We start from the raw sequence: 18,470 nt of genomic DNA, 5'->3' as shown, positions 1-18,470 counted from the left end.
ACTACCAACGCAACAACAAAAATTCTGTGAGTCTATTTTTTTGTGCTAGCTTTTATCTAGTGGAAAACAAGTTCTACTCTACTTTTCTGGATACTTTCATATATATTATGTAGTTATTTGGAGCATGTGCATGCTAAGTTGTATAAACAGATTTGAGTGTAGATGTGTACCCTGTCAGCAGAACATGAGCTTTCAAGAAAAAGACAATGACGTAAATAGTCAGAAGCAGACGTCATCTTTCTGCTACTCCATGAGTAATTGATAATATTATGTTCTAAGCTTACTATTACAGAGAAACGCTATTCTGTTCAGCTTTTTTTATCATCTGATACTTGTCATAGCCACTACCTGTGATAGTTGTTTTTGGAATGGTTAGTCACAGTACGGTATAAATGAGGCCTCTAGATCTATTTCATTTTGGATATTAACACACCCATCTGCATGTAACTTTTGCTGTTATCAAGCTCAAGTAGCGCAGAGCAATGCCCTAGATTTCAGCAATTATTTGCCTTTTTTTTCCCCAACGCTTCCAAGACCTGTAAAGAATGAAGGATAGGGACAGAAAACTTGGAACAGCGTGCCTGCCATCTGAACTTGAAACCCTTTACTCCTTTATTGCAACTGAATTATCTGGGACTTCAGACTCCCAGACATTTAACTCTTAAGCCCTTCATGACCAAATAACAACATCACTGTAATTGTATAGTAGTTTTCAGGCACATCTGTCTCAAAATGTTACATAAATTCTAATATGAGCAAGTATCTTAGACAAAAAGATATATTTGATAGCAAAAATGCCTGCTTCAGATAGACTGGGTCCTAAAAAGGAATTTAAAGTGGCAATTCTGTCACTGAAAATAACGTAACAAACACTTTGCTTGACATATTTATTTTTCAAGGTCAATAAATAAATGTAAATACACAAATTTGGATAAAATCTTAGTAACAGAATGTTTTTAAACAACATTCTGGCTTAAAGTCTTCATTACTGACACTACTGGAATATTTTCTAGTCTGCTTAAAGTAGGTGAGTCGTTATGTTGGTGATCCTCCATCACAATAATTTGTTTGAAGAAGTTAGGTTGCTGCAAAGGAAAAAAGAACTCAGCCTTTGCTTTGACATAGAAAATGATCTGAACTGCATACTTCAAGTATGAAAATTCTTTTTCTGGGCATGACTTTTCTAGAGAATAGAGAAATTTTTCTATTTAGCTGATGTATTAGAGACCCCCTACCATTCACTACTTCATTATTATAAACGGGAAATTGTAACAAAAGTGGAAACAAAAATTAGAACAGAAAAGGACATGGAAGGAAAAAAGTGATACAAACTGGCCCTTTAGTTATTAAGACATTCTTCCTTTATCCCTCTAATTTTCATTCGAATCAGATTTCTGTGCTGACTGGTTCCCATCACTGCAGCAAGTCTGCCTGAAATTATTTTACAGCAGCTTTTTACCAACGGACTTGTGTTTAGACACCCTCTCTCTCACAGACATTCTCCCAACACCTGAAACCAGGAATGTCACGTTCCCCCAGCTGCCTTGGCTTTCCCAGACTCTCGTATACTAATGCACTTACGCAGGCTTAGAGCATGAACACAGAACTTGCCCAGGAGAAGCAGCCTTTTTCAAAAGTATCTACAAATTGCTAAATAGAAATTTTTATCAAAAAGGTTCAGCAAGAAGGTAATTGTTATTGACTTAATGGAAGAGGAGGAAGATCTGTGGTTCCCTCAAAATTCAGCAAGGATTCTGTTTCTGTATTCTATAAATACTACAAGACACAACATGTTTATTTGGTTCCCATAAATTAGAAAAATCTGGTTTCCAAAAATTCTAAATTAGTGATTTAAAAAACAAAATGTTACACCTGACCACCTTTCCAAACAAGCTCAGCAAGCAGCCTCGCTTCTCTCACTCTTCAGAAGTGTGCTTTGTACGGATACATGACTTAAAAACAAACAAAAAAGTGTGTTTTTAACTACAGTCCACTTGCTCAAATATACAAGTGGACGTGTTAACGTCAAGTTAAAGTTCAAGGTACTTCTGGAAAAAAGGCAGATAGTTAGTTATTTTACCTCTGCATTCTTACATAGTCTAATGATTATTATAAACCTTAGTTTCCTCTCATCATTCAGCTATCATACGGAGAGGTCAATAAATAAGAACTTTTCTGGTCCAGTTTACCTACAAGAGAAAAAATACTAAAAGAAAGACAAGTTACCTAAAAAAATTACTTGTTTAACCCTGATAACATCTGAGTTGCCATACCCAGTTTGTAATTGCAAGAAAAGCAAACAATATTCATCTTGCTTATTAATAAATGCCCCATTTTCCATGACCATTGTTTGTATGACACTTATCAAGTCACATGTTCTTGGGGCAAGAAAGCTGGCCAGGAGGTGCAATGGTAGCAGTAACACAGTATAAATCTGGGTTCAAAAAACCGAACATACCAGATCCAGAAGCAAAGAAATCTGGACACACTGAAGAGGCAGTGCCCAGCTGTTATTTGGGCTCTTGTGTCATGAAGACTATACCCAGCATTAAGATATAGCTTCATACCATGTAAGTAACACAGAACTCTGTTGTGCTAGTGTACAGACTCGAGGAAAGTCTTACACAAAATTAATTACCTCCTTGGTTTAGAATAGAAGATAAAATAGCTTACTAACTGATGTAATGAGTAATGAATGTCACTATGACACAAAACTTGCCATGATTTGTGTGTTCAGCTACAAGGTGCAGTACTTCTTATGACTAACTCAAAGCACAGCCACATCCAACTGTGATTTGGAATTCCATCTTGAGCAGCACGCACTATGACTTTGAAGAAAGTCTGTATGATTGTAACAAAGTCACCCATCCTCTTGAAACGTGAACAAAATCCATGGGGTATTCAGGCACAGGCGGCATGTAACAGGTTTGTCTTCCTTTTTGTTCCTTGTTTTTGCTTCCGAGGACATGCACTTGGCTCCGGATCAAATCCATTTTCCATTACAAGAGAACACAGTTATTCTTCTCTTTTTCTCTGTCTTTCTCTCGAGGCTCTTTCCGTTTGCGTTCGTTACTCCCAGATTGTCTTCCGGTTGCTGGAGAAGCAGCACCTTGCACCTGCTGTGTAGAAAAAGGTTAAAACCATGAGTAAAACCGACATGATTATAGATGCATTCTGAAGTATTACTCTATATTCAAGGTCACAAACAAAAGGTTAACTACTATGCAACCAGCAAAACTCAGGTAGGGTCTTTTTGTATGACCACGCCAAAGTGGCCACAAAACTTCTGAAAACAGATTTCAAGCCCAGTGTGTTCCTTCTATTGTACCCACATGTTCAGATCTGTTGTTTCAATAATAAAGTTTGGCTTCAAGCATTTTCTGGCACTTCTGTACTGGATTTTTTTCCTATTCTCCTTTATAAGAACATAATCCACACCTCAGAAGTTGTAGAGTCAAAGTGTTGGTTTTGACAGGTAGATACAGCAAAGCAGCAGCTTTCTGTGGCTAGAAACTAGTTAAGAACTTGGCAAAGGGGTTGGTATACCAAGGCAACATAAACTTCGCTAATTCATTCCAGCTATTATCCATTCATAGCTGCAAATGAGCATGCAGTAAAGTCCTGTTAAGCAAGCTCTTCAGTTCTTTCTACACTTTACATGCATTTTGAATGCAACTGCATATGAGGATGGGAGAGAAAATTGTACCAGGAGGAATCTGTTAGTTTCCTAACTTGAAACAGGCCTGAATAGATTCAGACATCAGACTGAAACACCTAAAAATGTAAAGCAACAAACTTCTGCAAGACAAAGACAAAACTTCAACTACTATAAAAAAGCTCTTATTCGAATGCTCATTTACAACACATAATGTAAAATATTAACTAATACAATCTTTGTAACCTGACATGTTAACTGATCCCATCATTTGAACTTCAACAGTATCAATGAAACCCTAACGTAGTATGTTAGGCCTGCTTTGAAGTATTTAAGTAGCAAGTATAATCCAACAATTACAGCATATTTCTTAAGATTCATATATTCATCTCATCATTTGTAAACAGCAGTCTTTCCAGTCTGAAATATTTACAAACATAGACATATCTATGTAGCTATTAAGTTAATACACAAACTCATGATCATATTCTGTAATAATGCTTTCTTACCTGGACCTGAGCTGCTGCTTGCTCTTGTTCCTGATAGTATTGAGAAGCTCTCCTATCCTCCTCTTCCTGGAGCTTCTTGGCTAGCTCTAGATCACTGATTCCTTCTGGGATCTGTTCCCAGTTAATCTCTTGATTTTGCTGCTCTTGTTGTAGAGACAATGCCATCAGATAATCCTAAACAGTAAACTTGTTTATTAATGCTCTTTCACATAGAAAACAGTCAAGTCCTATCACGTGAGTTTTTCGCTCCATGCAGCTGCATAGTACTATCACTTTGCTGACAGCCTCATTTTCAAATACATTTACCTCACGGAAAACAGGAATTTATTTCAGAACATGTTCATAACCTGAACTGCAGAGAGGCTGCAAACAGATGCTTTATATTTCTCCTTTCACACTGTGTATCTCACAGCATACAAACCACGAAAACGAATTAAAAAATAAACAAATTTAAAGTACTTTCAGGTTTAAATTCCATTACCTAGACAGTATCAAAAGAAACAGCATCAGTTCATACCAGTTCTAGGTAGAAGTAAAGACTGTGAAGCTGTCTCTCTAATTTGCTATTTCTAATTAAGGCAGCATATCTGTCCCCACTCTACTGAACAGCATCAATAAGGAACACTAACTCCTAAATAGATGAGAAGATAACAAAAACGTGAATATATCCAAACAGATTGAAACTCAAAATACTACTAGCCCTGCCAGACCAGCCAGTCTCTGCCAGATTCTTTCTTGCTAAGGAGTGAGACAGTGCTTGAATTTATTAAAAAGCATCTGCTTATTTTCAGCCCCCTTCCCCCAGTATTTAACAAACATTAATGGTAATTATTATGAAGATAAATTTATTTTGCTTGTTCAGCCTGTATGATTGCCAGGGAGCTTTGTCTTGCTCAGTGCATGTGCATCAGCTGGTACAAGTAAGTCCCATCTCAAACATGACTTCTGCAAATTATTATATATAGTTAAGAATATCAACCAACCACTACCACACACAGTCTTCTATGGTTTTTGTCCAAATTCAGCAAAGAGGGCATCAGAAGGCAAAGTTCAGTTTTAACAACATCAATGAGCTGAAAAGAATTTGTTACGGGTGAGCAATCTCACAACGCTGTTTCTACGGCCATAAACAAGGCAAATGTGATACTGTGTTGCAGAAGTGGTTTCTGAGAGATTAAAATCTTATTTTCCAAACTACTCGCAGTTCGTCTTACTCTTGGTCCCTTGAAGTCATGCTAGTACTTCAAAGTAGCAGTTTCAGAACCCCAACCTAAGTACCTAGAGGATTTTTTTACATAGTGTTATATATGCATGAGTACACATCCATACACATCTGTGCATGTGGGTATATATATGTGACAATATGTAACAACTGGTACTTATAGTCACAAGCAAACAGAAAAATAGAATAGAAAGACAGAAGTTCAGTACTTGATCTATTTGATCCTGCTGCCCTCTGTAGACAGTTTCAGGGTCTGATGGAGGCCGTAGGTGGAATTCAGAGTCACAGAAATTGCCATCTCCATCCACATTGTGCAAGCTTTCCCAAACAACTTTCTCTTCTGTAAGAAAGCCCTGGTCTGTCACCAGCAAGTAAAGCTGACCCTACACCGAAGAAGAAACAAAACCTGTAAAACTAAACGTTTTTTTTTTACCATCTGGTATAGTTAGCAGAACTTAGCAGCTAATAATTGCATTCCAGTAAAACATTCGTTTAGGTTTTTTAGCCAGTTTAGAATTTCAGTGAATTAGCATACAGCATTAAAAGAGATACTAGTATCTATAATTAACAGCCCACTTAATTTACGTATTCCATCTTGTAATTTTTCACTATTAATCAAAGTTCACATTCACTAACAATTAATGTAACCATGAATATATGCCATAACACACCTAAGACGTATTCCTCGAGACTGGCAGTGTGAATTTTAAATCCCAGGACAAACCACATTAAATTCCAAAGGCAAGATCTGGAGACAAAGGTGATCTTTCCAAATAATCCAACAGGCATTACCTCAAAACTATCATATCTCAGGCTTCATGTTTTATGATGAGTTTTGACAGGATATGAGGTTTATTTCCAATAATTAAAAAAAAAAGATTCTTACTATCACTTGTCTCCAATACCTACTTTTGTTGGATTTTAGCCTTTTTACAGTTTCACAAGGCCAAATTTCTCCATTTCAAACTCTGAAATTATAAAATGGGCTGGTCTGGGAGTGAAAGAGACAATGCTACCAAGTCCAGAAGTCAAGGTTCAGGAGGATGAAATACAGGCTTAGGCTGAAGGAATGGGAGAGGAGCTGAAATCAAATGCAAATCACAAAAGCAGGCTTCAAGTAAAAGAAGATGGTGCTGCATGTTTGAGAGACAGCAAAGCAGCACAAAAACCTATGTTTTAATTTCAATTAAAATGAGATTTTTATCTTATCCTATCCTTTTTATAATGTTTTTAGAATTACACTCCAAAGCAAGAATGTTATTACTGACCATACAGCACGTATGACTGAAGCTTCCCTTAGTATTACCGAATGCACCAGATCAGGATATCCACTACAAAACTTGTTTCACTGTTCAACTGTAATAATTGAAGCAGTTTATTGTAACATCCACAACAATTTGCTATTTGCATTACAGCAGCACACAAAAGGCTCTCAAACAAATTACCGTGCTAAAGTTGTACAAAAACACAAGAGGCAGTTCCTGTTGTAATGATTTCATAGGCTGAACGTGCAAAAAATGAAAACATTGCCCCATCCACAAGTCCAGAACCAGCTCACTGATTTCTCTGAAGTCATTAAAAGACTATCTATCCAAGATGCTGAAATTAGAATCAGATCTCTTCAATCCTACTAAGTTCACAGCCATCCCTTCTGTGGCTGGTAGGTCGAATGAGATAGAAGTCTTTCTTGACTCACATGCAGTAATTGTTCTAACACTAATACCACAAGGTATTATGACAAATAATGACAAACAGAACAGATTAAAAAAAAAAAAAACACAAAGGACACTACTACATGTTCAAGTTTTAGAATAGCAGCTACCCAGGCACAGATGGGCTTATAGGTATAAATTCAATTATCAGCAACAGGTCTGATCACATCACACGATATAAGGAACCATCTTTCCCTCGGAAACCTACCTAAAAACTAAATGCTACTTCTGATGCTTAGAAGTCATCCAAAGAAAGGAAAAGGAAATAATTTCACAGCATTTCCAATTTGCACAAAACATCTATTTAACAGAATCTTGTAAGTTAAAAAAAAAAAAAAGAAATGAAATCGCAGAATCTTGAACATACATCTTGAACTTTTAAAATCTGAACCTTTTCAATTTCATTTTGACCAGTACATTGATTCAAACTCAAGCTACAAAGAAAAAAAGAGGAGAGACATCAAGTCTTCCTCTATTCTGCCATACATCTTGAATTACTTTTTAAACTGCTCATAAGCAGCATAGCTTAATAATAACACTGATATAGGAAAATGTCAATGCTTTCAGCATCTCCCAACTCTTATAAGCTGAACTTGTCACAAACATTAAAATGTATCATTACCTTTATGGGATTAGAATCTAGTATCTGTCAAAGATACTTTAAAGCTAACACTTGAAACAGAGAACTGTTTCAATCTTAAGTAAAATTAATATTCTTACTTTCTATCTTGAAGACTTCCTCAGCTGAACTATACCTGAAGACTAATTTTAAAAATGGCATCTCCGAGTAAATAAGAAACAACATTTTAATACAGCTCCCTGCTGAAAGGCAATAAACAGCATGGCTGAGCACCTACAGAATACCATTCCAATACCAATTGCATAGTTTAAAAATGTGCTGCTTCAGTTTAGCAAAATGTAGCAAACCAATAAACACACACTCTCTAGTTGAAGAAGTCAACTACTAGTTGACTAGTAGAAGCTGAAGTCTCAACTTCAAGGGACAGTTCCTTTTCACTATTGGAAAGAATAAGGGGAAAACACAGATCTTTCATCCTTGTCATCTTGCTGGTTTTGTTTTTGTTTATCAAGTGCTCTGCACTCTACTTCATATTAGTATAATTTAATGGTTTTTTTTGAAAAAACACGCAAGCAATATTTCCAAAGACTCATAATATTGCTAATATTCATGTAACCTTTGGTAATAACTAGACAACTTTCAGTTTCACATAAATAATAAGAGGAGTCAGCTCTTTTTGTATTAGGTGCAATGTAGCTACTCATCTCTACAGATATCAGACTTACTAGAACTTCAGTGGTTTTGTACTTGCAAACAGCAAACGGAAGCCATATCTATGGACTGGTTTTACAGGCATTGTTTTAATGCCATGCATGTTGTCTTCCCAGTCCTGAAGGGCCAACTTCGTTGGCACATTCAAATTCCACTGAGGGGATTTTTATGATACGAGAAAGTCTTTTTTATCATATGACTTTCATGCTGCTTCTAAGTTTGAGCTGCATGCCTGGTGCCAGGAACCAGCCACCATTCTCCACAGCACTTACTAGATCATGAATTCAGTCTAGCTGCTGAGAGAGTGATATGCAACCGGTATAGCTCTGGGATTTCTGACTTGATGCCTCCAGTAGTTTTACATCACATTTGTAGCCTAGCAAAGCTTCTGTACTTCAGCTCCACTCAGTGCAACACACAAGTAGGAAAAGGGAAAGAAGGCACACAGTGACAGAATCAGTAAGAATTAAGTGTAAAAACACTTATTTACATAGAACTAAAAAATTAGGAAGGAGACTTTTAATAGGCTTTTCAAGTACACTTTACCAAAGAATGGTATCATACTTGACAAAATAAATGTGTTTCTACCTTCATAAAAATCTTAGCTGGCCATTTCTAAAGTACTACCAGCTTATCTTTTAGGTTTATTTTTAGACGTGGGTTTATTCATAAATACCCAGTCTCATGGGTTAACACAGTCCCTGAAGGTATTAACACGTAATACTCAGCAATAATATCTACCGATAACTACTGTCAATAGTGTTGAAAACAAAAAGAGAAAATCTCAAGTGCATAACTGTGAAGGTAAGCTATGCCTAAAATAAAGTTTGAATAATTACTTATCCTAGGAATCAATCTTGTAGACCAATGCCCAGATTTTATAGTTTCACATCCAAAAAGCTTGAAATAAAGCTAAGGATCAAAGCAAGATTACTCTCCCGAAGAATGATCTCTTAGTCTTCCAGTTTGCACAAAAAAAAAATCTCTGAAATGTAAACAGACATAGGCTGCAGGTGGTGCTACTGGTTACGAGACCTCCTTTCCTGGGCAAACATCATGACAAGGTTAAGTAGTTAAAATTAATGCTTTTAAACTATTTGTTCTGAGGCCAATTACCAAATTTTCATCAGTTTAGAAAACTGAAAAGGAAAACCAAACACCTGTCCAATAGCTGCATACCATAAAGGTAAACATTTTAAGCCTTATCCTTTAAAGTCCACATAAATGTTCTCTTGAACTTTTAGATCCAACCCTTTGGATTTTATGAAGGTGTTACAGATCAACATCAATGACTGCTTACTTATTTTGAGATCAGTCTAGTCTATCTGAATGTTTTGACTGTTAGATAAAATTAAGATTTATTTTCAAGAAAAAAGTATACACCATTTGATTTACAGTAACCCTGTACATTTACTAAGAAATGGAAAGATATTTAAACATGTTTTTAAGAAGTGAGTTGCCTCTACTATGCCAAACTCAGACATTACCTTAAATGCCCAAAGAAAAAGCACAACTATTGCTATGAAATGTACTTTGCATTTGAATAGAAGTCTGCTTTGAGCTCCAAAACAGAAATCCAGTGTTTATAAACTAGAAAACATAACTGCAACACACATATTTAAAAATCTAAACAGGTGTCTCCTTACTTTTCAGTAAAGAAAATAAGTTGTATTACAGTCACTTCAGTAGGAAAAACATTCCAGCTAATCTAAGATATTCTTACCAAACTGATCCCCTCTTTACAGTCCTGTTTTTCCTTGATCTATGGAATTATCATTTGATGTATTTATTATCTGTGTAATGAAAAGCAAAGGCAAAAAAAAAAAATCACATCTTTAAATGCTGAAAATTATTACTGTATAATCACACGAGCCAAGACTATTGATATGCAATTAAAAGGACAACAAGTAGAATAAATGAGTACTTGGGCAAATGGACAAATAGTAGTGAAAGGGGTAAAGAATCTAATATCTGAACTGCCATCATTAACTAACACCATCCTTTGACAGAGGTCTAATATATTACAGGATTGCCATATTTGCATTTCTTTTATATGTAATAAAGATTTCTTTAAAAGTTACATGTTTCTATAGAGAAATTTGATTCTAAACACTAAAAATTATATCAAATCAGAAATTACAACTTCATATTATGCACATTTCATTCAATTTTCAGAACTTTAGAATATTACTTATTCAAGACTATATTTAATAAAGTTGAGCAAACAAATTTCAACTGAATTGATGATCCATTCTGAAATGCAGTTGTTGAATCTTCACAATTACATGTGGTTTCAACTCAGCAGCTTTAAAAAAAAAATCTGCTGTAGTCCTTAGAGAAAGATTACTTCAGAACTTTTCAAGGTAATTTCTGATTAAAACTCAATGCCACCATTCTTTTGGTATTGTTACTTCACTTGTCAACTTCCACAATTTTAGAGTGAATCCCGGATCTAAAATGGAGAAATTACTATTTCATGAGCACTTTCCATTTAACTCCTTGTCCCAGAGTCAGGAATTTGGAAGATACGTAAAAATGGCAATTCCTCTCCTTACACATTCCTTTGCAAAAAAAATTAAACAAGATGAGGAAATAAGCTTGGAGCCAATAGAGACACTGGAGACAAAAGCAGCATGAATAGATTAATCAGGCTAACAGTCACACTAGTTGGGCATTAGTATGTTCCCTGTTTCCAAGATGTACTTGCCACTATGCAACATCTTGTAGCAGCAGCTTATGACAAAATTTTCAAAGCAAACACATAGGAATTCAGAAGACTGCAATGTTTATTCACACTTTCCCATAACTCTCACTTCACTAAAACAGCCCTGTAAAATATGCAACCCAAAAGCAAGGTAAAGACCCTTTGATCTAACAGTGGAAAGCCATTCCAAACTCAGTATAATTGGGTAAAGAGTGGTCAGTGTTAGTATATCTTCTTTTAAATTAATACTATGTGTCAAACAGTAAATACTACAAACTCTTTACTGTAATAATGACTTCAAACAGGAAGTTCACATTGTATTTACAAAGGATGCTACCAGACTCTACTTCTCCAATTTCTGCTCTAAAATATCCACGAGATTATCCCCCGTTAAGAAATGACAGCTAAATGTATATCTAATACATTTTAAAACATTAAATAGCTGTTACCTCTAAAACAAACTCACCAGATTGGGTGTGCACAGAATGCTAATACAAATTAAAATACATCCCTTCAACCAAGCACTGCAAATATTTAAAATGGCTCTAATCACAATCATGTAATTGCTACATGCATCAATATAGAGCAGAGTTAAAGCAAAAGAACCCAAATAGTCTCGTTATATGCTGAACTTGAAAATGTCTCTGATTTATGGATTTTGCTCTTCAAATTATTTCAATATTTTCTTCTTGAGTTAGTCACACCTGCTCCTCAAATCTAAAGATGATTCTAGAAAAGATAAGTTTATAAGACAGCTTGTAACAGGTTTCTGCTTTTCCTTTGAAAAAACTTAATGATCTGTTTTTCTATTCTCCAGTAAGTGCATTCCACTTTTTTTAAATGTAATATACCGAAATCCAAGTCTTTTCACTAAAACATCAGCCTCAACTTCAAAAATATCCCCACTGTAGAATTCACTTATCAGCTGTACATGAAGTCTCCAAAATACAAGTATTAGCTTCATTAGAATAATATTTAAACAGCCTAATGTACCTATGGGATTTTAATTATAAAACCTTGCTAATTATTCAAAGGGAAAATGTTTCTAAAAATATACCAGTACTATTATATATAGATAGCTTCTATTACACGTATAAATCCCCTTTATCTAACTTCAGATCTGGTTTGTATGTTCCCATATATTTGTTCACAGGAGCAATACTGGAGAAAGACAAAACAAATTGCATTGCTCTTGTCCTGAAAGTTCTGCACCTTCATTTTGGCTGGCGTATGTTGTGTCTTCAGTTTTATTTAATTGATGGACTTTTATCCATAGTCAAGCTACTTCTAACTGCTCAAACTGTGAAGTATAAGAAGCTCCACTAAAAATATGCAGACCTAACATTAAACCTAGTAAAGGGAAAGCATAAAGCACTTGTAAAACCTCAACTCTCTGACAACAATGCATTTGGCACTCATATGAGCTATCCAGAAGATTTTTGGATAGCTAATCTTGTCTAAAAGCCCGAGTAAAACCTATTTCTGACTTCTCTGATTTGAAAGAATACTTAGTCATATAGCTACTGCAAATGGCTACATAGATTGGAAACAGACAAAAAGGTTACAGAAAGATTATTTCTGACTTCTAAAAACAAATTAATACATAATTTCTATATTTATTAGAAGAGTTTCTTGATATTTCAAGTTCTGTAATGTTCTGCTCACCAGAAATCCAAGGCAAAATAAACTTTGTTTAAATGTGACAAACCCAGGAACTAAAAGCCTGTAGATAACATGGAAATTAATGGCCTGTGTTCCAAAATTTAGCATTTCACAAGTCTAGGATTTCTCAAAAAGATTAAAATCATAGTAACTTAGCAGCAGTAAAGCTCAAATACACAACTAACAATAATATTCTTAAAATATTTTAACTCAGTACTTCTTAGGACTTGGATTTAGTTCTTAAAGTTCTTTTTGTTCAGGCACAGATTTTTATTCACTGGCTTAACCTGTTCTGTATTATTAATATTGATTAAGGATATTTAACTCATTGAAATGTGGCATTTTATTTCTTTACGAAAAAAAGATGTCAACTGAGAAGTATATGTTTACAAGTATAAAGTTAATAAAACACTGAGACACCAGGTTCTGACCTTCAACCTAACTACTGGACTGCAGAAGATGACAGTCTACATACAAAATTCTGTACTTATAATTCCCTAGGTCAAAGTGATTACTCATTGACTGTATTTAATACAAGGAATATTTTATATTTTTAAAAGCTTTAATAGTAGCACAAAATTTATTTCCAGGAGGATTTAAGTATTTTATCTGAAATATGCTTTAAATTAAGTAAAAAGGGTTTTCCTGCACCTCTATATACCATTTGTACAGAGAAAGCAAATCTGTACTTCACCTGTACTTCTACTTAATATTTTCTTTTTAAAACCAAATAGTTTTGAGGTTGGGGTGTATTCTTCCCCATAATGAGAGCAATCATAAAAATAATATATGGTCTTACTTATATGACAAACTACTACCAATTATTTCAAGAGCTAATTTTAGAAAGATGAGAGAAACAAAACCGTATCTCTCAAAATTTTAACATGAGCTTCATCAAGAAATGTAACAATTATAGTCCTGACCATAAACAAATATATTCATATCCTGCTTTTTTTAAAATAGGGAAGAAAGATCCTTTTTCCAGTCTTACTGCTTTAAGAGACTATCATTGTACAGAGATATAAAACAAATCTTAGACGTGCTTTAAGAAGTCATCAGAAAACCTGATGTTACCTCTTTGTAGAGCTAACTCTTATCAGAATTATTCAGAGCTTTAGCTCAGTTTATGAGTAGGTTATTAAAAATTCCTAAGAAAATTATTGACGGCCAAGATGAACAAAGGGAGAGAAAGGACTAGTGCTGCCAAATGGAAAAGTTAGTGTCATTCACATGAGTTATATGATGTTACTATAGAATAGATGGCAAAACCAGTGGTTCCTTAATGGTTTCATATGTTACACACCCCCTTGTTCTGTATTTATTATCATTATTCATAAATGCAAGTGTACATAAAAATAAATTGAATCTGTTATTTAATAACAGATAATTTCAAGAGTTCTACACAAAGGTTAAAAAGTCACATGTATATTTAAGAAATGTCACAATTTAAGGACGATTTGACATTGCAAGTCAATAAAAATTTTACTTCAAAATATGCACATTTTTAACTGAAGGAAGTGATTAAATCTTACGAGATAATTTGACAGTGCCCCTTTCTACCCCAAGTCAGATAGTTCAAGTATACTATCATCTTAGTAAAGGAAAAGTTGTCTTAGAACAAAGATGCTCTATGAATGATTGTAAACTTGCCAAGCCAAGTTCTTCATTCTGGAGGAAGGAGTCCCAGAAACATTAATCAAGTTCTCACTTGTCTTTAATTTCCTCGAATATTCCTTTCACAGTTCTCACCACTTGGCTTCCCCAGTTTCAGATTCAAAAAATAACACCTTCCCTAACCAGTAAAGGGAATCAATATTGTAGCTCATCTCAGCTTTTCCAAATGTTTGGTGTTTTAAACACCACAACAGAGCTACTCATGTACTGGCCCAAATGTAAAGCCCAAAAAGTTTTACTTTCTCAGAAACAAGAAATTAAATAAATTGACTAACTTCACCATTGCCAATCACAAACTGCAAGTAAATTTAAGCCATGGAAGAACTCACAGAATGGTAGGGGTTGGAAGGAACCTCTGAAGATCTAGTCCAACCCCCCTGCTAAAGCAGGTGCACCTAGATCAGATCACTCATGAACATGTCCAGGCAGGTTTTGAAAATCTCCAGAGAAGGAGACTCCACATCCTCCCTGGGCAGCCTGTGCCAGAGCTCTGTCACCCTTCCAGTAGAAAAGCTTTTCATTGCGTTGAAGTGGAGCTTTTTGTGTTGCAGCTTTTGTCCATTTTACCTGGTCTATCACTGGACACTACAGAGTAATGACATTACATATAATGACACTATACATAATCATAAAGGGAGTGATCACTGGGAGCAAAATGAACATCAAGGGAAGAGCTATAAGAAGATTTTAAGCAGTAACGGATACTGGCAACAGTTGCTACCGACTTTGCATTGATCATATGCCAAACTAACGTATAACAGCAAACTGGACTTTATTTCTGTTTCAAGACACAAGAAAAAGATTTGCTTTGAAATGAGAACACAAACCACAGCAGTAAAGAGAAAAATGTTGACTATACCTTGTATTTGGTCATGGTGCTAAAATGGTTGTTCCTGAAGAACACACAAAGTTCTCCCTCCTGGACAGCTGAAGTCAACTCACACAGTCCATGGTATGTCAACTGTGTAGCTGTGTTATTTAAAAATTGCTCAGCTACAAATCCTACAAAAACAATACATACTGTTACGTGTCTATTACATATTTCCCGCTATACAAAATCTAGCTTCCAATAGTAGTATTTTTCCTATTTCCTCCCTACTAAGATGCTCCTGTATTGCCACACATCTGAAGGAATACATTCAGAGAGCAGAAAACAATTTGAAGATTCAAAAACTTCAGCAGTGTAGATAACCTTCTCAGGTTCAGAAATGCTATCCACTTGTAATATTACTGATTTTTTTTTCCCTTATGATGTAGTATAAAATTAACACTCTAATTATACGATATAATGACAGACAAGTTGAAATCTGAATGCTACCCATAACACCATTTCACAAAAGGAAGTTCTCTCCAGCTTTTTAAAAAGTATATATAATAGCTCGAGACAATGAGGCTGATCCATGGTTTGTAAATTGCATCAGAGATGTTTAGAAGACAAGCACAGTGCTGTCCGCTTGCCCAGGGAAAGAAGTTCAGTAGACAGAATGCAGCCCGTCACACTTCATCACTCTACATACTCAGACTCACATACAAAATACATAACTAAGACTTGATAGAGTAGATTCTGAAATAAAGCACACAGAAAATGTTACTCACCTTCACTAACCAGTTCACTGTTGTCTGATTGTTTACAAGAAATTATCTTCTCTACTAGCTGATTGTAACTGCAGTTACCAACTGCCTTTACTATATCAGCAACCTGGAGCAGGAAGAAACAGCACACAAAATAGAGAACTTAACTTTGTGAAGAACAGAACACAACTGTTAGCCAATGGCAGTTATTCATAAGGAAATAAGAAGAGTTCCAACAAAGAGGATATTATCCCCCTAAAAACACTATGTCAAAAAGTTTTAGCCCAGACTGTTCCACATTTTCCAATCTCAGATACCATTTAAAATATGTTGCTAAAGTGGGTGGAGGAAAGAATGGGGCATCAGTTGGCTGAGCTGGTCAGGGAGGAAGTCCAAAGGGATAAGAAAACAGCAACTTGCACGAAACAAAGCATGAAAAGAAAAAAAAAAATCCAAGGCGTATAGTTTCAGCCAAACGCAGCACTTTCCCTCTAAGTAAACAGTAGCAGTTCAGTGTTTAATAATTTCAAATAAATTATGTGTTTATTAAAGATGCTGTTCTCTCTAACTGGTTCTAACATCCTCAGTTCTCAAAAGCAGTGATCAGTAAATCTAAATTAAAAAAGGAGGAAATTAATCTTGCACTCCTTCCACATGTTCTCTAGGGAACCTTCAAAAGCAATGACTGAGGCACCATATCTGGCAACTTCTCATCTTCTTCAAAACAATTGTCACTTATATGGTCATTAATTCAGCATAGAAGGTTTTGAAAGTTAGACTACAGACCTACTCTTTTCAAAGTTACCACACTAAAAAAAAAAACGTACTATCTGTATTCACTCCTCTCTGAAGAAAATCCAGTTTTTCTGACTAAACTTTAAAAATTCATAGTCACATTGACTCCAGCTAAAATTCCAAAACATCTCCTCTCCCCAGAATAAAATTCAGAGTAATTTACAATCTCTTTGAATTATTGAAATAAAATGTTACCTGAGGGTCCACCAACCATCCATGGTACAAGGGGATATCAAGAAGATCAAACACTATACATTCAGGAGTGTATTCAAATACTCGTACGCCTGTAAACTTCACATTGACATCCAGACCCGTCTGTAACTTATGTAGAATTGCCATTGCATCACTCATGTTCTGACAACAGAAAGAAAAAAACCCCACAAAACAGATGACCAAAAGGAGCTTTGCATGCTCAGTATTTACTCTTGTAACCTAATTAGCTAAACAACTGTTTCAATCCATATTCACATTATTCATTCTCATTGTGCCTGAAGAGACCTGCAAAATAAGAATTCTCTCTCCAATCAGCTGTATCTGACTGTTTCTTCTTCTACACTCATAAGCTGCTTTCAGGTAGCTCCTATTTCTTTTAGCTCTATCTCCCATAGTCACAAGACAGATGCCTGTAGGAAGAATTAGGGATTCCTTCATAGTCTAAGGGATGCTCCTGAGGTTTCTTCTGTCTTTTTAAGTATTGCCTCATGAGTCAAGCTAAAGTACTTGCCACCACATAATGAATGAACAAACCAAACAAATCTACATAGGTCTACTTGCCAACTTGAATTTTGGGGCTCAGTACTTAAAGTGGTGAGCAACAATGAAGAACTTGATCTTTCCTGAATCATAAAACAGTTCTGCTATCTTATTTTGGGTATACCTTTAAATGATCTGTAGATTCTACTGTGGAAACAAGTCACGAAAGTAGCACTTATTGCTATCATGATTCTAATGGAACCCTAAGGGGAATTATTAAGTTATGAAGATCTAATCACACAATGCAAAGACAAGCCAAAACCTAAGTGCTTCGTTCTTTAACCAACCGATGAGTTTCCTGACATGTTGGAAAGAATTTTCCACCAAGTAAGAGTTTCCACCAAGTACGTTCACAAAGTGTATAATGAGAAAGTATTTGCTAAAGATTCAGAGAAAACAAGTTGCTCTTTTGCTTGTTGTTTGACTGTTTTTTCTTCTCTTTGGTTGGTTTGGGGTTTGGGTGTTTTTTGCTTAGTTTTGCAACATTCTGTTGCTTAAGGGGAAGCCAAGACAGCAACAATAGGGGAAAAAGCATAACACAACCCAGTTTGGAAAGGAGACTTAAGATAGAAGACTCACAGACTAAAATCACTGATGGTTAGAGACAACTGCTTCTGTGTTGTCATCTTTTAATGATATGACAGTTAATGTCAAGAACCACAATTATTGGCATCAATAAGGAAGACAAAAAGTTGAGAATAATGATGACTGATAATCAAGGATGAATAATGAAAAAAAACTATTAAAAAGTTAGGTAGGCTAGCAAGGCTTAAGTGGGATACATAGTAATGAATTACTTTATCAAATTAAAAGCAACTTGCAGAAACTATAAAAAAAACTGTGCCCATTAAATAACGACATAACCAATACATCAATTTGAATATTCTCTTCTGCAGAACATTAGTGCACATATTAATAACA

At 35.3% G+C, this 18,470-nt stretch overlaps 1 protein-coding gene across 1 annotated transcript in view; it reads right to left on the bottom strand.

Annotated features, from left to right (window-relative positions):
- Positions 1-873: 873 nt before the first annotated feature.
- Positions 874-18,470, bottom strand: part of MINDY2 (MINDY lysine 48 deubiquitinase 2) — a 30,344-nt gene continuing 12,747 nt past the window's right edge. The window contains exons 4-9 of the mRNA XM_062000498.1: positions 16,992-17,150; positions 16,026-16,128; positions 15,289-15,431; positions 5,596-5,769; positions 4,165-4,338; positions 874-3,119 (exon numbers count right to left, since the gene is read on the bottom strand). Of these exons, the coding sequence (XP_061856482.1) occupies positions 3,000-3,119; positions 4,165-4,338; positions 5,596-5,769; positions 15,289-15,431; positions 16,026-16,128; positions 16,992-17,150 (873 nt within the window). The 3' untranslated portion in view covers positions 874-2,999. The remainder of the gene's footprint in view (positions 3,120-4,164; positions 4,339-5,595; positions 5,770-15,288; positions 15,432-16,025; positions 16,129-16,991; positions 17,151-18,470) is intronic.

Source organism: Colius striatus, chromosome 7 (assembly GCF_028858725.1).
Source record: "Colius striatus isolate bColStr4 chromosome 7, bColStr4.1.hap1, whole genome shotgun sequence".
NCBI lineage: Eukaryota > Metazoa > Chordata > Aves > Coliiformes > Coliidae > Colius > Colius striatus.
This window is presented reverse-complemented; position numbering and strand designations above follow the sequence as displayed.